The following is a 27651-nucleotide window of genomic DNA, read 5'->3' on the forward strand; positions in this document are numbered from 1 at the left end:
TTTTAGGCCAATTTGTTTTTGCTACCTATGTTTGGTAAAAAAAATCGCAAAAAGCGTATTTTGATTGGTTTGCGCAAAAGTTATTGCGTTTACTAACGAAGGGAAAGATTTTTGTCATTTTTATTGTTGTGTTTTTTTTTTTTTTTTTAATGAGTAATGGCGGTGATCTGAGATTTTTTTTTTTTTTTGCGGGACTGCGACATTGCGGCGGACAGATCGGACCCTTGACTGACATTTTTGACACTTTTGGGGGTACCAGTCACATTACTACAGTAATCAGTGCTATACATATGCACTGTTACTGTAAAAATTACACTGGCAGGGAAGGGGTTAACTTTATTGGAGAGGGAGGGGTTAAGTGTGTCCCTAGGGGCGTGATTCTAACTGTGATTGGATGTGGCTTGTGATGTAACAGCAGAGATCTACGGTCCTACATAGCAGGACCGTATTATCTGTGCTGTTACACAGGGGAGAATGAAAGGCGGCTGTGTTTACATTAGCCGTCTGCCTTTCTCCCGATGTAACCGACGATCGCGAGTGACCGGCGGACATCGGGTCCGCCGGGCACACGCGCGGGGGGTCCGAGCGGGAGCGCGCCTCCGGCGGCGTGTGCTCGCTCCCTAGAGCCTCACAGGCAAGCGATGTAGAACTACGTCACTTTGCCTGTGAGGGGCTGAACGCCGCAGTAAATAGTCGTGCGGCGGTCGGCAAGCGGTTAAGGAGGAATAGTAACAATGCAACTCTGCCTCATTTTTTATTCCCCCCATACAGCAAGTTTAAATAAGCCCTTAGGCCCTTTCACACATGTGGACCATTTGTTTAATCAGTTCAGGCAATTGTTCAAAGGAAAAACGGATGAAGTATACATGATTTTCTTATCAGTTTCCTATCCATTTTTAATCTGTTTTTACGTCAGTTTTTACATCCGCCAGCTTGACTCCTTAACCACTCGAGTCCTGGTCATTTTTTCATGCAAATAGGAGCCATGTGTCCTTTACATCTGTTTTTCACCCGATCAGTTTTTTTTTTTTTTTTTTTTTTCAGAAGAAAAATAGGGCTTTGGTCCATTCGGATTTTGGCGGAAGTGGTTGTAAATGAATGATCATCTGTTTACATCTGTTTTTTTCTATAGAGAGGCACTGATGTCCATTTTTTATCCGTCGATGGATGGGTGAAGAACGGACAAACGGCCCGCATTTGTGATAAAGGGCCTAGTCTAGTATTGGTAAACCATGATTATGCAGCTGTGTACAGAGCACAAATGAAGAAAAATAAGTGCAGGCTGGCTGCAGAACCACTGGTGGACAGCAGATGGTGCTCTACATTTCCAGTTGATGGACAGTAGCAGCATAGAGAATTAGGAGTGTTCAAACATTCACCCAGGGCTGCTGTTAGAAATCATGGGGCCCTATACAGCCTACCTGGCAGCCCCCCCCCCCCCCCCCGATTATATCAAGACAATGTTTTCACTAAAAATACACTAAAATCATTATTAGCGGACACAAACATAACAGCAAACTTGTGTGAATTAGCCCTTTTTAATTGTTTTTTATGTTTAAAAAAAAAAAAAAATATATATATATATATTATTTATTTTAGAAATGTTAATGTTTACAATTATTTTATTTTGACATTTTTAATTAATTTATTACAATGTTTATTTATTATTTATTTTTTACAATTTTGTTATTTTTTTACAGGACAGGGAAGCCTGCAGCACTGCGGGGGGAAGGGGGAAAAGTGAAAGGGAGGCACATGGGGAGAGAGGGGATCAGAAGCAGGCAGAACAGGGAGGAGGATTGGTGTTGGAGAAGCAATTACAAGAACGATGCCCTGTGTCTGTGTCTCTCCCTGCAGCAGCTGAAAGCTGGAAAGAGGGAGAGACACTGGCTTTCATCTGCTGCAGAGAGCCGCACAGGGCTTCCTTCTGTAATTGCCCCTCCACCCAACCGCACTGATTTCCCCTGCTGTCGGGGCCCTCCTGTGGGCCCGGGCCCCCTACAGGAGGACTGGTGGTCCCCCCTTATCAGCGGCCCTGCATGCACCACACAATATTAAAACTCCAGACTTTTTTTTTTTTTACTTTTATTTCTGTATAGAGTGGGGGAGATTTAAAATGTATTGCTATGACCCTATTGTAGAAGTTTGAAAAGGAGGACAAGTGTCACTTGGATAAGAGGACACACAAGCAGTGAATGTGACGCAAAATCGGATGTCAGCGGTGTCATCCGCTGACATCCACAATCCCATAGACATACATTATGTCCGTATATCATCCGCAAACGGATGGGATGATATGCGGACATACGGACCGGATGACACAAGTGTCATCCGTGTCCGTAAAAAAAAAAAAGTGCCGGAGCGGACCAAATAAAAATACGGTCCGCCCCGTGTGAAAGGAGCCTTAACCTATTTACCATTACTGCAAGGTAAATAACTAATGGACTGGAACAAGTGTGGGAAGTGTTTTAGAATAATATTTGTGTAAGCCACATTCATTGTATGCACAAGAAAGTATGTAGTGTTATGCTGTTTTGATTGCCAGAAATGTAATGTTCCACTCATGAAAACATACCTCCCAACTGTCCCTGATTTTGAGGGACTGTCCCTGCTTTGGGACAGAGTCCCTCTTTCCTCATTTGTCCCTCATTTTGGTCTGATCGATAGCGTTTTATATAAAATGCACTATTTACCTTTCAAAAAGTGTTTCCCAGTGCTAAACCTTTCATCCAGTTTCTAAACCCCTGCATTTGTAAATTTCAAAAGCCATTATAAAGAAATAGTAGTGATAAAAAGCACTTGTGGGTTTAACTAAGCATTTTTTTTTTGTATAATTCTCCTTTAAGAGGGTGTGGCGGGGTCCTATGTCTCCATACTTTTGCTAATAGGTGTCCCTCGTTCCCATCTTAAAAAGTTGGAAAGTATGATGAACAAATTGCATGTGTGTTTGTTGGGTTCCAGTATATACGGCTCTAGTTGTGTATCCTGTGTATATCACTGTGAACACAAATTCACACATACTGATTGTAAACCTCAGACATGAAATATGAACAAACCCTATCACTCTATAGAGTGTACTTGTATCAATGAAGAGCACTAAATGTAATTTCTGTCTGCAGAAAATTCCTGCGAGCAACCTTCCTAATATAGATCTTTAAAATGCCGCAGACACTTCACTTCTCATAAAAGTGTAACAGAGCCAAGAAATATAAAATAGTGTTGCGCACAGTAAAAATCTATTCAAATGTGTAAAATAAATAGTGCTAAAGATAATAAATATATATAACCCTCAGGTACTGGATCCGATTCTAAAATCTGGTATGTATAAAATCCGTCACTGAGAGATGGAGATGTGAAAAAGTACTGTGATTCCTGAAATTGGTGAAAAGTAGAAAAAATCTGGTGTATATAAAATCCTTCGCTGAGAGATAAAACTGTACAATTTGTTGATATTAAACGTGTTTCCTAAAATGAATGAAAAATAGAAAAAAAGAAAGTGCAATGTGCTGGGGTGTACGTGTGTATCACATAAATATTATAGTGCTAAAATTCTATATAACAATTCATATACTTTGTAAAATAAATAAGTGATATCCGTGGATAAATAAATAAAAATATTATAAATGATAAGTGTCCATACTCCAAAACAAAAGACGGTGAACAATCAAGTGTCCAATAAGATCTTGGTGACAAAAATAGGGCTATTTTATCTTCTACTAGTGCTCAAGCCACCAATCTGTGGCGGTGATCCCAAACCAAGTGGGTGACCAGGGTGTCACTACTTTCTCCTATCCGTGCACCCCCTTGTGATTGGGCGCTCACCTCATATTTGAAAAAAATGAGGCTCGATTGCTGAGTGTCTGGTGATCCCAGGTGATCTTAGCCCATATACTGGTCGTTCTTCTCCACAGTAAGCAGCTTGACATGGAAAGGAAGCTCACAATAGTGCTTATACCGGCGTATACGATCAATTTATTATTTAAAAATACATCATATTGCACTCACAATTTAGGGGTGCATCCATGCATCTTTAAACAAGCCGTACAGGGATAAACACTTTCTGGGGTACCGTTGTGGTATAGTGGGAGACGCCGCAGCCGCGTCCTGATCCTCTGCAGTGGATTCAGCCGACAGCCTGACTGTCTCGCATACAATCCAGCGGGATCCAGTACGTGCTGCTTCTCTCCTCTTTTCTCCCTCGTCTCAATCTGACTGACTCCCTCACTGACCTGTTTTGTTGTGCTCATTAGAGGGCCCCATAAAAAAAAAAATAATGCCCATCAGAGTGCCCCCTAACATAAAATGTGCCCATCAGTGTGCCCCTTATTTTATGTTAAGGGTCATGCTGATGGGCAAATTTTATGCTAAGGGGCACGCTGATGGGCATATTTTAGGTTAAGAGCAACGCTGATGGACATGTTTTGTTCTGACCATCAGCATGTCCCTTAACATAAAATGTACCCATCAGAGTGCCCAATAACATAAAATATACCCATCAGAGTGCCCCCTAACATAAAATGTGCCCATCAGAGTGCCCAATAACATAAAATATACCCATCAGAGTGCCCCCTAACATAAAATGTGCCCATCAGAGTGCCCAATAACATAAAATATACCCATCAGAGTGCCCCCTAACATAAAATGTGCCCATCAGAGTGCCCAATAACATAAAATGTGCCCATCAGAGTGCCCCTTAACATAAAATGTGCCCATCAGAGTGCCCCTTAACATAAAATGTGCCCATCAGAGTGCCCAATAACATAAAATGTGCCCATCAGCGTGCCCCTTATTTTATGTTAAGGGTCACGCTGATGGGCACATTTTATGTTAGGGGGCACGCTGATGGGCATATTTTATGCTAAGAGCAATGCTGATGGACACATTTTGTTTTGCCCATCTTTCTGAGTCATAGCAGAGACTTGAGATTTGGACCTCGGCCCAAATAAATTTTAGAGACCGGACCTTCTTGAATTTTAATTCATTACCCCTGATCTACAGAAATCAACATAACACCTGGTATTGGAGTGGTTAAAGTGGGGTGGTAAAACCATGGCACAGCAGTGTATGGTTGCAGCCCCCTGGCTGTATGTGTGAATGAGTCCCAGTGCTGCTGTGTGAACACCTCCATCTGTTCCCTGCTTTACCAATAGTGATCAGTAAGTGGTAAACACAAGCCAAGCACCGATCATAGAGGCCTGTGGGGTGATGAGGGACACAGACAAGTATGCTTACCTATATATTATATATCAACCAACAAAGGATCATCACCCGGCCCCAGAGAGGTGACAATGAGAGAGATGACAGGCAATCAGGGGGCGGGGACACTTCACACGTCATGTGTCCATGATCTTGACAGACGGGATCGGCCCCGCCCCCAGTCGTGACGTTTCCCTGGCTAGGACGTCAGCGATCAGGGGCTTCCAGGCTCGGCTGGTCAGGCGGCCGGGGATGTTGGTGTTGCGGTATTCCCCGCACAGGAGAGGCGGGATGAGGCGATCGGAGCACTGAGCTCGGGGATGGCGGAGTGTCGGGCCAGCCAGGCAGGGATCGGGGCGGAGGACGAGTCTCTGTCTCTGGAGGAGATCCTGGATTTATACAATCAGCCCATCAATGAGGAGCAGGCATGGGCTGTGTGCTTCCAGTGCTGTGCGGCTCTACGGGCGGCCCCGGGTGACGGGAAACGGAGGAAGATTACCGGGGCCACAGAGATCCGGATTCGGAGGGATGGAGCTGTCATCGTCCGGGAGCGCCCCGGGACAGGTACGATCTGCCATCATCATCCGCCGATCTGCCATCATCGCCCACCTATGCCGCATTGCTGTACAATGTATACATAGAGATCAACCGGGAGACAGGGAGCCTTCCCTCCTGTCATCCATTACCCCCCCCCCCAGCCAACCATCACTGCCCGTTATTTACCATCACACTGCCCATTCATTCCATCCAAGGACCCTCCGATGTCACACCCCCACACCGACCAATCACAGCCCCTCCTCACCTCACCACAACACACCAAAATCCTTCATCACCAAACCCTACAATCAGTGCCAGGATCACCTCCCTGTGTGTATGGCTGCATGTCTTTATTATAATACATGGGATAACCTACCTTTAGTATGGTGGTCTCCAAACTGCGGCCCGGGGGCCGGATGCAACCCTTTGCTTGTCTTTATCCGGCCCTTGGGGCACTCAGTATTCCTCCTACCAATACCAGACACTGTTCTGCCAACCGACACCAAACATGGGGCACCGTTCCTCTCAATCATACCAACCAAGGGGCACCGTTCCTCTCAATCATACCAACCATGGGGCACCATTCCTCCTACCAATACCAGACACTGTTCTGCCAACCGACACCAACCATGGGGCACCGTTCCTCTCAATCATACCAACCATGGGGCACTATTCCTCCTACTGATACCAGACACTGTTCTGCCAACCGACACCAACCATGGGGCACCATTCCTCCTACTGATACCAGACACTGTTCTGCCAACCGACACCAACCATGGGGCACCATTCCTCCTACTGATACCAGACACTGTTCTGCCAACTGACACCAACTGTGGGGCACCGTTCCTCCCTGTCATACCAACTGTGGGGCACCGTTCCTCCCAGTCATACCAACTGTGGAGCACCGTTCCTCCCAGTCATACCAACTGTGGAGCACCGTTCCTCCCAGTCATACCAACTGTGGGGCACCATTCGTCCCAGTCGTACCAACTGTGGAGCACCGTTCGTCCCAGTCGTACCAACTGTGGGGCACCGTTCGTCCCAGTCGTACCAACTGTGGGGCACCGTTCGTCCCAGTCGTACCAACTGTGGGGCACCGTTCGTCCCAGTCGTACCAACTGTGGGGCACCGTTCGTCCCAGTCGTACCAACTGTGGGGCACCGTTCTTCCCAGTCATACCAACCGTGGGGCACCGTTCCTCCTACTGATACCAGACACTGTTCTGCCAACTGACACCAATGGTGGGGCACAGTTCCTCCCAGTCATACCAACGGTGGGGCACAGTTCCTCCCAGTCATACCAACCGTGGGGCACCGTTCCTCCTACTGATGCCAGACACTGTTCTGCCAACTGACACCAATGGTGGGGCACAGTTCCTCCCAGTCGTACCAACGGTGGGGCACAGTTCCTCCCAGTCATACCAACCGTGGGGCACCGTTCCTCCTACTGATGCCAGAAACTGTTCTGCCAACCGACACCAACCATGGGGCACCGTTCCTCTCAATCATACCAACCATGGGGCACCGTTCCTCTCAATCATACCAACCATGGGGCACTATTCCTCCTACTGATACCAGACACTTTTCTGCCAACCGACACCAACCATGGGGCACCATTCCTCCTACTGATACCAGACACTGTTCTGCCAACTGACACCAACCATGGGGCACCGTTCCTCCCTGTCATACCAACTGTGGGGCACCGTTCCTCCCAGTCATACCAACTGTGGGGCACCGTTCCTCCCAGTCATACCAACTGTGGGGCACCATTCCTCCCAGTCATACCAACTGTGGAGCACCGTTCCTCCCAGTCATACCAACTGTGGGGCACCATTCGTCCCAGAAGAAGTGTCCCCCGGTTGGTATGATTGGGAGAAACGGTGCCCCCCAGTTGGTATGATTGGGAGAAACGGTGCCCCCCAGTTGGTATGATTGGGAGGTACGGTGCCCCCCGGTTGGTATGATTGGGAGGAACGGTGCCCCCCGGTTGGTATGATTGGGAGGAACGGTGCCCCCCGGTTGGTATGATTGGGAGGAACGGTGCCCCCCGGTTGGTATGATTGGGAGGAGCAGTGCCCCAAGGTTGGTATGATTGGGAGGAACAGTGCCCCACAGTTGGGATGATTGGGAGGAACAGTGCCCCATGGTTTGTGTCAGTTGGCAGAATAGTGTTTCATATCACTAGGAGGAATAGTGAATGCTCCAAGGGCTGGATAAAGACAAGCAAAGGGCTGCCCCCGGGCCTGCAGTTGGGAGACTATCGTACTTAAGGCAGATTATCCCATGTATTAAAAACATTATCCAATGTAATAAAGACATGCTGTCCAATGTGTTGTGACAATCTCTGTTGACCCCTCCATTCTGCTACTTGCTATGGGGGCAACTGAGCAGGCTCACTGCCAAGTCGCTGCTCTGTGTGTCCACTTACATTTACCTCATTACCTCACTAGCTGTGATTGACCTTCTCAGCCAATGAGGTGGAAGAGACCCAGGAGAAATGCTGCTCTCGTGCACATCACTGGATCAAGATGGGTCTCGGGTAAGTATTAAGGGGGGCTGCTGCAAACAGAAGGTTTTTTACCTTCAAGCATAGAATGTATGAAGATAGAAAACCTTGAGCCTTTACAACCACTTTGCCCTCTTGGCGCTGGCTTTTCCCAGACCTTTTTGGGGTTTAGGATGCCGGGAGGCAGGGTTTATGATTGTGACCGCCGTGATTGGCTGTCACATGTTTGGAAAGCTCCTGATTGCATGTAGCGTAAGGAGCTTTCCTGTTAGCCGCTGGTAAGTGTGCTGGGAGTGCGCTCTTGGTCCAGCTGCGCTAACTCATGCAAATATTCAGCCACTCAGCGCCAAGGCCTGCCCGCCCGCCGAGTGGCTGCATATTTGCGCGCAGCCGGTGCCAAGGGGCAAAAGCTAATTTTGCAGTAAGCCCATCCTAAACATGCAGCCACCTTTAGGAGTTCTCATAGATGTGGCTGCAAAGAGGCTACAGGAGACCGGCGGCACTGAGATGCAAAAATGTACAAGTTAAATAAATATGAAAAAAAAAAAAATACCCCCACTGCATTCTAAAAATAGAAATGCCAGTTGTTTGATACACGGCGCTTTAGCGGACTAAATGTGATTAAAGTAGATGTAATTCCCAGGGCTATGGAGGGGGAATAGTAATAATATCTGGTTTCCCTAGCAAAGAGGAGATTGCTATTTCTTTATTCTTTGGGAAGATGGTTATTTTGTATCCTTCACTTGGCTAGAAGTCTTCCTCAGCAGTAGATTGATCAGCAGATACAATCCCTTTGTGTACGCAGTGCTGTGGGGTTTGTTGATGAAGTGGCTTTGTGCAGCCATTGGCTGACATGGGGAGCAGGCTGTGTGTGGATGGAGTAAGTGGGATTAGGTGCTGTCATTGTAGAAGCAGGTCTATTGTTCGGTGATGAGATAGAAGAGATAATGTAGGTTGTTGGGCATCATAGTTCTGTGTGTTCGCTGTGTCTGCCTCTACTGGTTTCCTTGCCAGATCTTGTTCCGTGATGAGATAGAAGGGGTAATGTAGGGTGTTATCGAACACACAGGACTATGATGTCTATGTCAACCTTTACTGGTTTCCTTTCCAGATCTTGTTGGGTGATGAGATAGAAGGGGTAATGTAGGGTTTTAGTGAACACACAGGACTATGATGTCTATGTCAGCCTTTACTGGTTTCCTTGCCAGATCTTGTTCGGTGATGAGATGGAATGGGTAATATAGGGTGTTATCGAACACACAGGACTATGATGTCTATGTCAGCCTTTACTGGTTTCCTTGCCGGATCTTGTTCGGTGATGAGATAGGAGTAATGTAGGGTGTTGGACATCATAGTCCTGTGTGTTCGCTATGTCAGCCTCCTCTTGTTTCCTTTCAAGATCTGACTGTGGTGGACGTGCAGCATTGCCTGTTGTAGTCGTTGTAGGCAAGGTAAACACAGAGAGATAAGACTTTAATGTTGGCTGCGTCTGCCCGTCACCTAAGGGATACATGGTAGGATCAAGCCTACAACGCGCCGATCTGTTTACACTACAGTTCATAGCTTTACCCTGTGTAGATGGCAACAGAGGTCTTCTACAAGACCAATGCAGATGCTGTGAAATGCCAGTTGACGACACATTATGTGAAGTAAATGAGATGGAAGGATTTCATGATTTAGGGAGGAAAGCCATGTTTTCCGATCGGCCTTCTTTAGCGAGGATGCAGCGACAGGGCTGTTGATTCTTGCTGGTCTGGCGTGAAATCTTAGATTCTCCATACGTTGTGCACCAAATTCTTCAGGATGTTACTGGATTATGGAAAGTACAAGGATCAGGGGAGTTATGCAGCGCACTTGTGACTAAGCTCTAAGTACACAATTAGGTTTTCTTTATCAAATGTTAGGCCAGTTAAATGCAAAGTTATTCTTAGTAGCTTTATTTACTCATTTTATCCTTCTGTCTTTCTGGAACGTAGAACTCTACATATGAGGTCTATTTTTAAAAAGATTTGTTTAGCTTCAGAAGTCACAGGGCGTTTAAAAAAAAAAAAAAGGGAACTGCAAAGCCAGTACCGACGCCAGGAAAAAGCAGCTGCAAAAACCCACTTTTTTTAAGTATTTTGCCACGTTAGCATTTAGCAACGTTTCTCTGCCCTCTTCTATTTTCCACTCCCAAATCCAATTTCTACAGCTTAAAAATGCTTTATATATACACAGCATTTACACGCGTTTAGCTGCGTTAGTCGCTTTTACAGCTGTAGCGCTGCTGCTCCAGAACCCACTGGCCCAGTTTTTTTTTTGCAGTTTTAAAAACTTTTTTGCCACTTGCAGCTCCTAAAAGCCTATGTGTGCATGGAGACATAGAATAACATGGAGAGGCGTTTTTAAGCTGTAAAAAAAAAACCAAAAACAAAACGCCTGACGCCCCCTAGGAGCAGCTGTAAAAACCTTAAGTGTGCATGAGGCCTTAAAGCAGAGCTCCACCCAAAAGTTGAAGCTCTGCTGGTTTGCTTCCCCACCCCCCTCCGCTGCCACATTTGGCACCTTTCGGGGGTGAGGGAGGAGTGCGGATACCTGTCAAAACCAGGTACCCGCTCCCACTTCCAGGTATCATCGCTGCAATCATTGTGCGGCAATCTACAACATTTCTGGCACCTCTTCATTACAGGTCCCAGAAGACAGCAGGATCATTCAGAATGCGCATGCCAGAGTCACGCTGCGCTGTAGGAAACAGGCTGTGAAGCCGCAAGGCTTCACTTCCTGTTTACCTTGGTGAAGATGCTGGCGCCTGCACCCAGAGCCGATGGATGGATCAGCTTGGGGTGCCAACATCGTGGGATCCCTGGACAGGTAAGTGTCCTTCAATTAAAAGTCAGCTACAGTATTTGTAGCTGCTGACTATATATATATATATATATATATATATATATAATTTTTTTTTTTTTTACAGGCTGGGACTCTGCTTTAAAGTACTGTATGTAAACCCTCACTTTGTAAAACAACCCATTCAGTTTAAAATAGAAATGAATGGCAAAACGTGTGTATGTGTATATATATATATATATATATATATATATATATATACAGTATCCTAAAAAAGCAAGTACACTCCTCACATTTTTGTAAATATTTATTAGATCTTTTCATGTGACAACACTGAAGAAATGACACTTTGCTACAATATAAAGTAGTGAGTGTACAGCTTGTATAACAGTGTAAATTTGCTATTCCCTCAAAATAACTCAACACACAGCCATTAATGTCTAAACCACTGCCAACAAAAGTGAGTACACCCCTAAGCAAAAATGTTAAAATTGGGCTCAAAGTGTCAATATTTTGTGTGGCCACCATTATTTTCCAGCACTGCCTTAACCCTCTTGAGCATGGAGGTCACCAGAGCTTTTTTGCCAGCGGTTTATTTATTTTATTTATTTAAGGTACTTGTATAGCGCTGTCAATTTACGCAGCGCTGTACATATATATTTTACATTCACATCAGTCCCTGCCCTCAAGGAGCTTACAATCTAAGGTCCCTAACTCACATACATACACAGTAGTGCCAATTTTTTTTTTTTTTTATACAGGATCCAATTAACCTACCAGCATGTCTTTGGAGTGTGGGAGGAAAACGGAGTACCCGGAGGAAACCCACGCAGGCACAGGGAGAACATGCAAACTCCAGGCAGGTAGTGTCGTGGTTGGGATTCGAACCAGTGACCCTCTTGCTGCTAGGTGAAAGTGCTAACCACTACACTAATGTCCCGCTCGGTTTAGACATTAATGACTGTGTGTTGAGTTATTTTGAGGGGACAGCAAATTTACACTGTTATATAAGCTGTGCACTCAATACTTTACATTGTAGCAAAGTGTCATTTCTTCAGTGTTGTCACATACAAAGATATAATAAATATTTTACAAAAATGTGAGGGGTGTACTCACTTTTGTGAGATACTGATATTATATATATATATATATATATATATATATATGTATGTATGTATATATGTGTGTGTATATATATATATATATATATATATATATATATATATATATATATATATATATATATATATATATATATATATATATATATATATATATATATATATATATATATATATATATATGTGTGTGTGTGTATATATGTATATAAATATATAATAAATAGTAGGGATGCACCTATCCGCGCCGATACTGCCACAATAGCTGGATCGGGGGATCGGTAAAATTAACCAATCCACGGGCCGACTAGGTTTTGCTGAGTCCCGGCTCAGTCGTCCCTTACTTGTACGGACTCGCCGATCCGGTTTTGCTGAGTCCCGGCTCAGCCGTCCCTTACTTGGTGTAGTAGTAGTATGGATGGATGGGAGCCGCTATTTCCTGTATAGGTCCGGCTCACAGGCGAAGTGATATCAGATGCACTCCGCCTGTGAATGGAGGAGCCGTACACATGAAGCAGCGGCTTTGCTCTGTACTGCAGCCGCATGCATATTGTGTATGTGCGTAGTTCCGGATCGGTATTGGTATCGGCAGATAGACAATGCCAGATATCGGTATCGGGACAAGAAAAGACGAATCGGTGCACCCCTAATAAATACAACCCCCCCCCCCCCTTTTTTTTTTTTTTTTATGTGATCACGTACCCTCTGTTCTCATCTGCATAAGGAGCTCAGGGAGAAGAAGAAGAAGCAGCACGTTGATCTTCCCACTGAATGTCTGGGGGGGGGGCGGGGGAGGTGTTTGGCACAAGTCTGATCCTAATGCCCCATACACACTATCAGATTATCTGAAGACTTTTGTCTGCAGACTTACCAAAACCATATAATATGAGGTCAAACCTAAACACTTTCAATTTGTATGCAATCCGGCAGGCCCTTGCACTACATAGAAAAGGTAAGTCTGCAGACAAAAGTCTTCAGATAATCTGATAGTGTGTACAGGGCATTAGAGGAAAGCAGGTTCTGTTCTCAGCACAGCCAGAAAACTGACCATACTGTGCTCTTATGCCTGGTGAGGTGAGTTTTTGATAGGAAAGCAGAGTTACTGGCGGGGACACCGGGTATTTCACACAAAGGAAGCAATAAAAAGAGAACAGGATACATTTTCCTACCAGTACATGGTACAGTAGGCACATATCAGGAATATGAAGTTTTGAGTTGGCATATTCTTTAACCAGCATTCATTTTGTGATTGATTTCCAAAAGTATTTCCTGTACTACTTTTGGTGACTTCAATAGACATCTGTGCATGAACCCGCACAGATGTCTTTTAGATTGCCCCTGAAGTCGGACTGAAATGCGACTTTAAATTCGTGTGAGCTCAGATGAAGTGTGCAGTGTCAACGAGGGCTATGGGATTTTTTGCACACTGTATAAAACTTTCTGTTGTGATAATGGGGCAAAATCAATGTTCTTAAAGGCACAGTCCACTCCAGTCCAACATTAAGTTAATCAGAATTCATGTGCATTTGTTAAATATTTGTGTTGAAGTCTGTGGAGCATTGTAGCCATGATCATGGGGTTGCAGATGCTTTGCATGTGCTCTTGCATTGTTTAAATCCCAGCTCCATATGGAGGTACAGACCTTCTGCTAGGGAGTAAGTAATCCATGAACTGCAAATTAACTTGTTACGACACAATCTTTGAGTTTCTCTGCTGCAGTGACAGATGTGCCAGGTCCTTGTGAATGGATGATGCAGCTGTGGAGGCATAGCCACATACAAACTAATTTCTAATGGGCTGTTCTTCCCTAAATATGGGTCTAACCTGAAACATGATCTCAAAAGTACAATCATTTTTACATTTTTAGTTGTTTAAAAATATAGAAATTTAAACCATGCCATGTGTTGTAACAACTCACGGCACCGCCTTTACTGCTGGCATGCAACAGACACTAGGCAACATAGGGAATGTTACAGTTAGGCTTTAAAAGACCACTTAGGGGTAATAATTGCATTATTTTCAAATTTTGCCTAAATTCTTATTCCTTTGCACAGCAAATGTTTTTTTATAAATGGACCCCTTTGTGTACAGCGTCTTGTCATATACCATGTGAAATGTACTATAGATACAGCGGGTAAAATAATTTTTGAACACGTCACCATTTTTCTAAGTAAATCTATTTCTAAAGGTGTTGTTGGCATGAAATTTTCACCACATGTCAGTAAAAACCCATGCAATCCATACATTCACAGAAACCAAAATAAATAAGTATAGAAATTAAGTGATGTGTAATAAAATTGGAATGACACAGGGAAAGAGTATTGAACACGCTAACCGAAATTTATTTAATACTTCGTACAAAATCCTTTGTTGACTTCAAGCCACCTCCTGTATGGAGAAACCTGTGGCATGCATTGCTCAGGGGTGATTTTGGTATGAACTCTAAACTTTAGTTCGTTCCATAGATTTTCTATTTGATTCAAGTCAGGTGATTGGCTGAGCCATTCTAGCAGCTTTATTTTCTTTCTTTGAAACCAATTGGGAGTTTCCTTGGCTTTGTATTTGGGATCATTGTCTTGCTGAAATGTCCACCCTCAATTGTACCTGCTAATTCCAGGTCTTTCTGAAGATCTCCACAAGTGGTTCTTGGCTCTTGGACAACTCTCGTGGTAATTCTTTTCACTCCTCTGTCAGAAATCTTGCGAGGAGCACCTGGTCGTGGCGGTGATTTATGGGAAAATTATGTTCTTTCCACTTCCTGATTATGGCCCCAACAGTGCTTACTGGAACATTCAGAAGTTTAAAAACCCTTATGTAACCAATGCCATCAGTATGTTTTGCAACAAGAAGGTTGCAAAGGTCTTCAGAGAGCTCTTTACTTTTACCCATCATAAGAGTTTTCTTGTGTGTCACCCTGGTAAGGAGACACCTTTTTATAGGCCATCAGTTGAGACACAACCAGCTTATATTAATTTGCACGGACAAGGGGCAGGATTGTTTCCAATTACTGATAGATTTCCGCTGTTGTCTTGGCTTTTTATGGGTTTTTGCACCTCTCTTTGTTCATGTGTTCAATACTTTTTCCCTCAGTAATTCCATTTTGTTACGAACAACCTAATTTCTGAACTTTTTTTTTTTTTTTTGTATGTATGGATTGCATGGGTTATTACTGACATGTAGTGTATGTATGGATTGCATGGGTTATTACCGACATGTAGTGTATGTATGGATTGCATGGGTTATTACCGACATGTAGTGTATGTATGGATTGCATGGGTTATTACCGACATGTAGTGTATGTATGGATTGCATGGGTTATTACCGACATGTAGTGTATGTATGGATTGCATGGGTTATTACCGACATGTAGTGTATGTATGGATTGCATGGGTTATTACTGACATGTAGTGTATGTATGGATTGCATGGGTTATTACTGACATGTAGTGATTGCATGGGTTATTACTGACATGTAGTGTATGTATGGATTGCATGGGTTATTACCGACATGTAGTGTATGTATGGATTGCATGGGTTATTACTGACATGTAGTGTATGTATGGATTGCATGGATTATTACTGACATGTAGTGTATGTATGGATTGCATGGGTTATTACTGACATGTAGTGTATGTATGGATTGCATGGGTTATTACTGACATGTAGTGTATGTATGGATTGCATGGGTTATTACTGACATGTAGTGTATGCATGGGTTACTACTGACATGTAGTGTATGTATGGATTGCATGGGTTATTACCGACATGTAGTGTATGTATGGATTGCATGGGTTATTACCGACATGTAGTGTATGTATGGATTGCATGGGTTATTACTGACATGTAGTGTATGCATGGGTTACTACTGACATGTAGTGTATGTATGGATTGCATGGATTATTACTGACATGTAGTGTATGTATGGATTGCATGGGATATTACTGACATGTAGTGTATGTATGGATTGCATGGGTTATTACTGACATGTAGTGTATGTATGGATTGCATGGGTTATTACTGACATGTAGTGTATGCATGGGTTACTACTGACATGTAGTGTATGTATGGATTGCATGGGTTTTTACCAACATGTAATGTATGTATGGATTGCATGGGTTATTACTGACATGTAGTGTATGCATGGGTTACTACTGACATGTAGTGTATGTATGGATTGCATGGGTTATTACTGACATGTAGTGTATGTATGGATTATTACTGACATGTAGTGTATGTATGGATTGCATGGGTTATTACTGACATGTAGTGTATGTATGGATTGCATGGGTTATTACTGACATGAAGTGTATGCATGGGTTACTACTGACATGTAGTGTATGTATGGATTGCATGGGTTATTACCGACATGTAGTGTATGTATGGATTGCATGGGTTATTACTGACATGTAGTGTATGTATGGATTGCATGGGTTATTACTGACATGTAGTGTATGTATGGATTGCATGGGTTATTACTGACATGTAGTGTATGTATGGATTGCATGGGTTATTACTGACATGTAGTGTATGCATGGGTTACTACTGACATGTAGTGTATGTATGGATTGCATGGGTTATTACCAACATGTAATGTATGTATGGATTGCATGGGTTATTACTGACATGTAGTGTATGCATGGGTTACTACTGACATGTAGTGTATGTATGGATTGCATGGGTTATTACTGACATGTAGTGTATGTATGGATTATTACTGACATGTAGTGTATGTATGGATTGCATGGGTTATTACTGACATGTAGTGTATGTATGGATTGCATGGGTTATTACCGACATGTAATGTATGTATGGATTATTACTGACATGTAGTGTATGTATGGATTGCATGGGTTATTACTGACATGTAGTGTATGTATGGATTGCATGGGTTATTACTGACATGTAGTGTATGTATGGATTGCATGGGTTATTACTGACATGTAGTGTATGTATGGATTGCATGGGTTATTACTGACATGTAGTGTATGTATGGATTATTACTGACATGTAGTGTATGTATGGATTATTACTGACATGTAGTGTATGTATGGATTGCATGGGTTATTACTGACATGTAGTGTATGTATGGATTGCATGGGTTATTACCGACATGTAGTGTATGTATGGATTATTACTGACATGTAGTGTATGTATGGATTGCATGGGTTATTACTGACATGTAGTGTATGTATGGATTGCATGGGTTATTACCGACATGTAGTGTATGTATGGATTATTACTGACATGTAGTGTATGTATGGATTATTACTGACATGTAGTGTATGTATGGATTGCATGGGTTATTACTGACATGTAGTGTATGTATGGATTGCATGGGTTATTACTGACATGTAGTGTATGTATGGATTATTACTGACATGTAGTGTATGTATGGATTGCATGGGTTATTAACTACATGTAGTGAAAATGTCATGCCACTAGCATTTTAAGAAATATATTTACCGAGAAATATGGTGATGTGTTCAATACTTTTTTACCCGCTGCATCTGACGTCTGTAGGTACCTTTCTAGCTACAGGATACAGCAATTTTCCAACAACGTCCTTTTTTTTTTTTTTTTTTTTATGTTTTGTCTTGTTTTAACCGAACCTCCTTGGAGTATATGGGTTGTAGTAGTGAAGAGCCACTGTAGAAAGAAGAAAAATGTGCTGTGTCCGATATCTTCCAGCCTAGTCAATAATGTTCATCAAGCGCTTTGCTGACTGTAATCAGTTTATTTATAGAGAACCTTTTACCACTGAGCAAGGAGAAGCTAACACTATGGCCATAGGTGCTGACTGGATGGACCTCGCTCACCCTCTCCATGTGTCAAAAGCAAAGAGACCGGAACACTATGATGTCAACATCTTGTAAAACTTTGTTACAGACAGTTACATTGAAACCATAGGAGGCACCACAAGGAATTTATGCAGTGCTTCCATGTCACTGTAGTTCACTAAAAAGCAAATGAGGGAACATGGATCTTTTCCTCCTGCTCCCCACACTGTAGTGCTTGGTACCTGCACACCAATTGTCAGACCTTTGCTCGACCATGGGGAGCCTTTGCAGCTCTGGGCAAATTTGCACTTAGTTTAAAACTTGCACAGGAATTACCAGAGTAAACGTGCTAACAGTGAACACGCAAACAGGAGGTAGGAGCACTTGCTTTGTGCACTGGTTCAAATCATTTGGTGGAGGGGGGATTATGGTGTGGGGTTGTTTTTTAGGGGTTGGGATTGGCCCGTCACTTCCAGTGAAGGGAAGGCTTAAGGTGTCAGCATACAAAGACATTTTGAACAATTTCATGCTCCCAACTTTGTGGGAAGAGTTTGGGGATGGCCCCTTCCTGTTCCAACATGACAGCGCACCAATTCACAAAGCAAGGTCCATAAAGCCATAGATGTGCGAGTTTGAGGTGGAGGAACTTGACTGGCCTGCACAAAGTCCTGACCTCAACCTGATAGAACAGCTTTGGGATGAATTAGAGCGGCCTTCTTGTCCACATCACTGCCTGACCTCACAAATGCGCTTCTGGAAGAATGGTCAAACATTCCCATAGACACACTCCTAAACCTTGTGGACAGCCTTCCCAGAAGAGTTGTAGTTTTTATAGCTGCAAAGGGTGGGCCAACTCAATATTGAACCCTACAGACTAAGACTGGGTATCATTAAAGTTCACGTGTGTAAAGGCAGAAGTCCCAATACTTTTTGGTAATCTAGTGCAGTGGTCCTCAACCCAGGCCTACAGGGCCCACTAACAGGCCAGATTTGCAAGATAACTGAAATACATCCCAGGTGATATCATTTGCTGCTCAGTGATTGCAGTACTCTAGTCTGCATCTCCCCAAGGTAATACTTAAAATCTGGCCTGTTAGTGGGCCCTGAGGACCGGAGTTGAGGACCACTGATCTAGTGTATATGAAATGAGTATTTTTCTTACCATTGCATTTTTAGTTATAGTTTGGATAATAAAAATTATATTTTTTTTACATTGGATGTTTTATTATTGTGTGTTTTATAGAACACTGGGAAGTTATATTAAGCCCCCGTTCACACTGGGGCGACCTGTCAGGTCGCCGTAGGTCGCCTTCCATAGAGAAGCTGCAGACCCGTTCTAAGTCGGAGCGACACAAGTCGCTCCGACTTAGAAAAAGGGTCCGGAGCTACTTTGGGGCGACCCGGAGCGACCTGCATAGACTTCAATGTTATGAAGTCCGTGCCGGCCGCTCCGAGGTCGTGGTGTGAGCAGCGCGCCGCGACCTATGAGGTCGCCCCGGCAAGTAGCGTCGCCCCAGTGTGAACGGGGCCTCAAAGTCCCATTTTCCTACATAGACTTTCTTCAGATTACAAATGTATTATTAGGGATGATACCTACCAGTGCTATTGTTTTTATAAATAAGTATTTGAACTGGGATTTGATATTTGGAATGTGTGACAAAACATTAAGGCGTGAGTGGGCGCCTAAAACGTGTTGTAGCCCAATAGCAGTCCATTAAACTAAATGGTCTGTTGTAACCCAACACTCGCCAACACGTGAGGTAAACCATGCCAGGTAACTGAATGGGCCCTAAGACCCATTCATAAGATTACTTGCATCAAACCTTTCTTTTGAATAAATAATATATATATAAGACTGTATATTCCTTTTTAACCACCTCCCACCCGGGCCATTGTTGATATACGGCCGGGCGGGAGTCTCGTCCTTCTGAATGGACGTTCCGGAACGTCCTTCAGAAGGAGAGAGATCGCGCCGCCGCGGGCTCGCGCAGCGGCGCGATCTCGATGTGCCTGTGTCCCTAGGACACAGAGCAACAAGACTGGGCAGGAGGGCCCTGTGATTGGCCCTCCTGATCACATGTGTCCAATCACAGCCGTCATGTAATGTCAATATAGCCGTTGTAACGGCTTTGATCTCTTCTCCTCCTGACAGATCCTGTCAGTGAGGAGAAGAGCAGAGGATCAATTCTGCAGCCGGGGTGATCAGTGAGTATTTCTAATTACTCACTGATCACAGGGGGGGTCTGTGCTAGTAATCAGATGATTGATTACCAGTGCAGCCCTGGGGGGAGGGGGTGCCACTAGAGCCACCAGGGATGCCCACCCATGACCACCAGGGATGCCCACCATGGCCACCAGGGATGGCAAACAGGGCTCAGAGAGCCTGCCAGTGGTGCCCCCCTATCAGTGCTGCCCACCAATGCCATCTATCAGTGCTGCCCACCAGTGCCCCTTATTGCCATCTATCAGTGCCGCCCACCAGTGCCCATTATTGCCCACCAGTGCTGCCCATCAGTGCCGATCAGTCCCGCCCATCAGTGCCACCTATCAGTGCCCATCAGTGCCGCCTATCAGTCCCCATCAGTGCTGCCTATCAGTGCCCACCAATGCTGCATATCAGTGCTATCTATCAGTGCCACATATCAGTGCTGCATATCAGTGCCACCCCATCAGTGTCTCCTCATCAGTGCCTGTCAGTGCGGCGTCATCAGTGCTCATTAGTGCAGGAAAAAACGTATCCATTTACAACATTTTATAACCTAAACAAAAAAACTTTTTTTTTTTTTTTTCAAACTTTTCGGTCTTTTTTTGTTTGTGCACCAAAAAAGAAAAAACCTGGCGGTGATCAAATACCAGCAAAAGAAAGCTCTATTTGTGGGGAAAAAATGACACAAATTTGGTTTAGGTACAGTGTTGTATGACCGCGCAATTGTCATTCAAAATGCAACAGCGCTAAAAGCTGAAAATTGTTCTGGGAAGGAAGGGGGTTTAAGTGCCCAGTATTGAGGTGGTTAAGTAACACCCAGCTTCTGTGCAGTGTTGCAGTGCGATGTTTGCTGTAATGGCCAGCAGCTCCAGGGTTAAAATAAAATAGGATGAAGGCCTCTTTGTGGACCGTTGGACATGTTTGATGGCACAGCAGTCAAAGTGTTTTGGTAACATAGCAGCGTTAAGGCAGTTTATTTATTTATTTGAAGGAATCAGCAGATCCCCCGGGTTTGTTTTCCAAGGCCTGGACAATAGCGGCCTGTGTACATTCATAGAAAGGGATGTTGTCAGGAGGGGATTGTGCTTGGGGAATTGTGAGGGAACATTCAGGCTTTGTGCAGTAACTGGAAGAGGGGAAAGGAGCAGTGTAGTCCAGACTGGCAATCTGCTGGCTACCGGGGGGGGGGGGGGGGGGGGGACATAAAGACGAGCCCCACTGCTTCTGTGTGCGTGCACAACATGACCGCAATGTTCATTGAGAATTTCTTCTTTTCTATGCGATCTCTGTAAACATTATAGGCTTTAAGGAAGAACTCTGGACAAGCTAAAAATGCAGATATTATAATACAATGAGGTGTTGAGATGATTAAGGCTCCATTTACACCTGAGAATAGTGATTTACTGACGTTTTTTGGGTGTTTTTTTTTTTTTTCCAAGCATTTTACAGCTTGAGACGAGGAAATAGGGGTAGACATGTACAAATCAGATCGCTCGAAAAATGATTAATTGATTCAAATTGTGTGTGAAGAATAGCTGGTTGTTAAGCAGCAGGCCGGGAAGCCGGCCACCGCGTCCTTAACAACTGATGAGTCCTCAGTTGTCAGCAGGCTGACAGCTGATTGTAAAATAAATATGCCAGCAATAAAAAATAAACGAAAAAACAGTGTCTGGGTCACCCCTCGCAGTCCATACCAGGCCCTTATCCAAGCATGCAGGCCAGGAAAGAGAGAGGGGATAAGCGACCCCCCCCCCCCCCGAACCATACCGGGCTACAGGCCTTCAGCATGGGGGGGGTAATTAGGAGCAGGGGGGATGGGCTTCTTCCCCACAACCCTGGGCTGTGGTTGTGGGGGTCTGCGGGCAGGGGGCTTATCGGGATCCCGGCCTTTCCCCCCACCCCATGTGAATGAGTATAGGGGAACATTTTACCCCTACCCATTCCACCCCTGAGATGGAGGCTAACTGCCTACTGCCCGCTCCTCCCTGTGACATCTCCTAAATAGCTAAGGGACGGAGTCACCCAGTGACATCAGCGGGTGACCCAGCCCCCTGTGACATCACTGTTGCAGGGCCCCCCCCTGCCCTAAAGCACCCCCCTCATGTTGAGGGCATGTGGCCTGTTATGGTTCAGGAGGGGGAATGCTCGCTCGTCCCCCTCTCCCCCCTTCTTTCCTGGCCTGCCGGGCTGCATGCTTGGATAAGGGTCTGGTATGGACTTTTTTTTTTTTTTTTTTAATTATGGCATGGGGTTCCGCTTAAAATTCATATCAGACCTGAAGGGCCTAGCATGGATGTGGGGGGGGGGGGGGGGGACAGCACACTTTTTTACATTTAAATTGCCGGCATTCCTTTTTCCCGCTTTTTTACATTCAGCTGTCCAGTGGGGAAGTCGGCTGACAGCTGATGACTCATCGGTTGTTAAGGACAAGGCGGCCAACTTCCCGACCCGCTGCCTAACAAACAGCTATTCTTCACACAAAATTAGAATCGATCGATCATTTTTCAAATCCAATTTGGAATTCATTTGAGAATTAAGAAACAAAATTTAACCAAAATGGGGGAAAAAAAAAAATTTCTGTTCTGCACGTGTCTTATTAGAGGTGGAAAGCTGCTAAAAACAAACGACAAAACACTTGTAAAAAGCTCAAGTCACATGTTTTCAGGCGTTTCTATTGAAATCTTAGGAGCCAAAAACGCTTGTAATCTGCCAAAAAGAAGCTCGTACTGTTTTGAGCAATAGGCGTATTGCTTTAGGCAACAGATCACTCATATGTGAACAAGGACCATTGAAATGAATAGGATTTGGCTTGTTGGGTGATCTTGAGCTTCACAGCTTGAAAATCGCTCTGGTGTGAACCAGGACCTTGTAGAATTGAGCGTTACACTCCTTTTTTTTTTTTTTTTTTTTTTTTTTTAAAGTGGTTGTAAACCTCAGACTTGAAGTATGAACAAAGCATATCCCTATATATATATATATATATATATATATATATATATATATATATATATATATATATATATATATATATATATATATATATATGTGTATGTATGTGTGTGTGTGTGTGTGTGTGTGTGTATATATATATATATATATATATATATATATGTGTGTGTATATATATATATATATATATATGTGTGTGTATATATATATATATATATATGTATATATATATATATACATATCTATAGTGTGTGCTTGTCTCTATTACGAGCACTAAGTGTCACTTTTGTCTGCTGCTTTGTTCCTCTGCTATCACCATAAATCACTTCTGACAAGTTTTCCTGACACCAAGAGAAAAATGGTAACAGAGGAGGGAGCTCCAGCTGAATAACAGCGTAAGCTCTGTTCCTATGTGGAGGTGGACTTTCCCTTCCCACCAATCCTCTCTCAGAACTCTCCTTGCTGAGCTCTGCAGAGTGTAATTTCAGCTCTCCACCACCCTTTTTTTTTTTTTTTTTTTTGACAGCTCAGACAAGCTTTTATTAATTCTGGACTTTGAAAGGATGTAGAAATGGGAAGACAGAGCAGATAAACGGGTACAACTTATGTAGGAGGATTTCAATCAGAGAATAGGCTCACTTCTGTGATGGTGAAGGTAAACTGTAATGACCGAGCCTATTAATGTTCTAGCAACGTCCTAGGAGTATTCCATTCAGGCTTCAGGAGTTACATATAGGTGGCCTACACCTATAGCAAGGGCATTATTCAACATTGGTCTAAGCTTTCTTTCTTTATCTACAGACACCTCTTATCTGCCAAGATAGTGTTTTTTTTTTTTGTTTTTTTGGGGGTTAACTAACCTTTTTGAGAGAAGTAAAAAACCCTTCTCCGGGCAGGATCAATAGGTGATTAAACTATGTCCTGGGGAACAATCAATCGGATAAAAGTTAAGTGCTTCAAACTGCAAACATGAAAATAGAAATACAACTACAGAAAAACACAATAATGCAAATACAAAATCAGTACTAACGTGCCCCTAGGCATTCTTATAGCGTGATAGCTCCTTCATTCCTTTGAGAAAGCCTGAAGGGACAATAGACGTCTGGTGGTTGGTGTGGAGTGATTATATTGTGCCGCGCGGGGACTGGGTGCCATCTTGCCGATTGTCTAATCTGTTGTTGTGAGAGTATACTGTGCTTATTACACATATATGTGGTGTGGCTATTTATCCTGTAAGTGTTAAAAAAGTGTAAGTGTTGTAAAGTGATAAACCAAGCAGTTTACACTAGGAAGCCCCTTTTTTGTGATTTACATGCTGAGAGCTGGAAATGATCTCTGCATGCTCACCAGCTGGCTGCACTAAAAAGCGCGCTCATTGACCTTTTTTATTCATGTGTTTCTGTGTTACAAGGTGAGGAGACCTCTTCAATGTGAGACGTGGTGGTCACTAGTATCCAGGGTGTTTTGCAGACATTTGTATACACTGAAGAATTGCTGAAGTTCACACATCTGCCAGATCAAGATCTGCTTAAAGTGGTAGTATCCTCAACAAAAAAAACAATCAGCCTGCAGGACAAAGGCATAATGAGCTGGTATGTATTGCATACTAGCACATTATGAAATACTTGCCTTAGAACGAAGCCCAGACACGGTCGCCCGGACACCACTGAGGCAGCTGACATCTTCCCTCTGCATCTCTTCGGGGTTCGCCGGCTCCTGCGCTGTGAGTGGCCGGAACCGTAATGACGTCACTCCCGCACATGCGCGTGGGAGTTCAATTTCCGGCAATGCGCTTTGAAGGTCTGGCAAGAGACGCCGGACCTTCAGAGCGCATGCGCCACTGGTGTCAGCAGCTGCATGCAGGGCGAATATATCCTAAACCGTGCAGATTTAGGAGATATTAGTTTTACCTACAGGTAAGCCGCCTTATAGGCTTACCTGTAGGTAAAAGTTAAAAAGAGGAGTATGCTACCACTTTAAGGCTACATTCACACCTGAGCGTAGCGTTTTTACCGCAATTTTTTTTTTTTTTTTTTTAACCGCGATTTTTACCGCGATTTACAGGCGTTTTTACAGGCGTTTTTTGTGCAGGCGTTTTTAGATTGAATAGAAACCAATGGAAAACGCCCAAAAAGAAGCTCATGTACTTTTTTGAGCGTTGGGCGTTTTGCTTACAGCGTCAAAACGCTCAGATGTGAACAGGGGCCATTGAAATGAATAGGATTTGTCTTGTTGGGCGTTTTGAGAGCTGATCATAAAGCAGAAAAACTCCCCAAAAATGCCCCAAAACGCCTAGATGTGAACGGAGCCTAAAATTCTAAATTGGACTGCATGTGTGACTGTCACTTCATATTCACGCGTGTGGCATTTAGGACTTGATTCAGTACTTATTTTTATTTGCATCATTGTATTATTTTGCTATATTTGTTTATATTTATGTTTATAATTTATGTTTATATTATTTTGCTGTTTCATAATTACTTTTTATGCTCAACCAATAAAAAAACAGTAAAGAAATCCCAACCATACAATCCCATATACACAATCCTATACCCACAGTTGATCCAGAGGAAGGTGGAAAACCCCCAGCAAAGCATGATCCAATTTGCTACAGCCGGGAAAATAATTCCTTCCTGATCCCCAGAGAGGCAGTCGAATATTCCCTGGATCAACTTTTACCTATAAATATTAGTACCCATTTATATTATGTACACTCAGGAAAGAATCCAGGCCTTTTTTAAAGCAATCTAGTGAGCTGGCCAGAACCACCTCTGGAGGGAGTCTATTCCACGCTTTCACAGCTCTTACTGTGAAGAAACCTTTCCGTATTTGGAGACAAAATCTCTTTTCCTCAAGACATGAAGGGTGCCCCCTTGTCCTCTGTGATGACCTTACAGTGAATAACTCAACACCAAGTTCACTATATGGACTCCTTATGTATTTATACATGTTGATCATATCCCCCCTTAATCTCCTCAAGAGAGAATAAATTAATTTCCTCTAATCTTTTCTCGTAGCTGAGCTCCTCCATGCCTCTGGTTTACTGGGGAACTTGGAAAAACAAAAACTGCTATGTTATGTGGGGCATATGCGGGGTCAGACTTTGCTGTAGGCCACATAGGTTTTGGCCATGCTGCCCAGGATACTCTTGCCAATGCACAGCACTGCATTGTTCTAACATGTTAATGATTGTCTCTGTGGACGTGTACCTGACTTTGTCAGTATTTTTCTGATTGTGTCTCTACAGACTCTGTTCTGGTTGTGTCTAGGGCTGCATTTTCATAAGCGATTTAAGTGGCCGATTATTGTCTCCAATAATTGTATAATAAATAATCGGATTTAATTTAAAAAAAAGACAATTTTATTCTTGGAAGTTCTTTATGCAATGGTAAATATAACTACCCGGCTATAAGGTTAGGGAACAAAAATCCACTCTGCTGTCACTTATGCTGGCCATACACAAACGCATTTTTCCTTTTTAAAATTTTAATTGTAAGAACGTTTGTTTGATTTTCTAATTATTAGTGGGGTCAAACTGACATTCGTTGTCGACCACAGTGACAGGAAAATTAGAAGGAGCAGAATAGAAAACTTTTCTCGGTCGAACACATTTTCAGACAGCGTATGTGGTTTTTTTGTTCAGAAATTACATTCATTTTAAAATTTTAATGAAAAGCAGGTGAAAACATTTGTTCATTCATGGAAATGTAAAAAAAAATTTCGTACGAATATTCTCGTCTAAAAATTGATGTGTAAGGCCAGCATAAGACATTGAGTAGCAGTGTGTTTGTTTTTTAAGCAACGGACATGATGGGGTTTTCAAAAAAAAAAAAAAATTAGCCCTGCAAAAAAAAAAGCAGATAATCACTACTCTAATGGGTGAATTTATGCTGTGACAACGTGAAAGTAATATACAGTATCCCACAAAAGTGAGTACATCCCTGAAATTTTTGTAAAAATGTTATTATTCTATCTTTTCATGTGACAACACTGAAGAAATGACACTTTTTGCTACAATGTAAAGTAGTGAGTGTACAGCTTGTATACAGTGTAAATTTGCTGTCCCCTCAAAATAGCTCAACACACAGCCATTAAAGCGGAGTTCCACCCATTTTTAATAGGTTGGAATACATAGATCTATGTAATCCCCTTTAAAACGGCTTTTACCAATGGAAACTTTTTTTTTTTTTGCTAGTAAATACCTTAATTTCTGCTTTATTCCTCCTCTCCTCACTTCCGGGTCCGATCGGCGATGACGTCATTCGGCGATTCGCAGTGTGTGCTGGGATGTATTCTATTCCAGAAATCTCGCAGTAGCTGAGCTGTACTGAGCCGTGCCTGCCCCTCCTCCGCCCCGCCTCCTGTCATTGTTGTATTGTATGCATGTATTAAGGCCGTTCTCTGCCCCGCCTCCGCCTCGCCTCCTCTCATTGAGTTGTATTGTATGCATGTATTAAGGCCGTTCTCTGCCCTGCCACCGCCCCGCCTCCTCTCATTGAGTTGTATTGTATGCATGTATTAAGGCCGTTCTCTGCCCGCCT

The 27651-nt window shown here is 43.4% G+C and overlaps 1 protein-coding gene across 7 annotated transcripts in view; it reads left to right on the plus strand.

Moving 5' to 3' along the window:
- The first annotated feature begins 5360 nt into the window (after window positions 1–5360).
- SPIRE1 (spire type actin nucleation factor 1) overlaps window positions 5361–27651 on the plus strand; it is a 294445-nt gene continuing 272154 nt past the window's right edge. For 4 of the 7 annotated variants that reach the window (XM_082258304.1, XM_082258305.1, XM_082258306.1 and 1 more), the window contains exon 1: window positions 5361–5760. In XM_082258304.1, coding sequence (XP_082114430.1) covers window positions 5517–5760 — 244 coding nt within the window. In that variant the 5' untranslated portion in view covers window positions 5361–5516. The remainder of the gene's footprint in view (window positions 5761–27651) is intronic. The other 3 variants (XM_082258308.1, XM_082258309.1, XM_082258310.1) reach the window with 1 other exon arrangement.

This window comes from Pelophylax lessonae (assembly GCF_965119305.1).
Source record: "Pelophylax lessonae genome assembly, chromosome: 5".
Classification (NCBI taxonomy): Eukaryota; Metazoa; Chordata; class Amphibia; order Anura; family Ranidae; genus Pelophylax; species Pelophylax lessonae.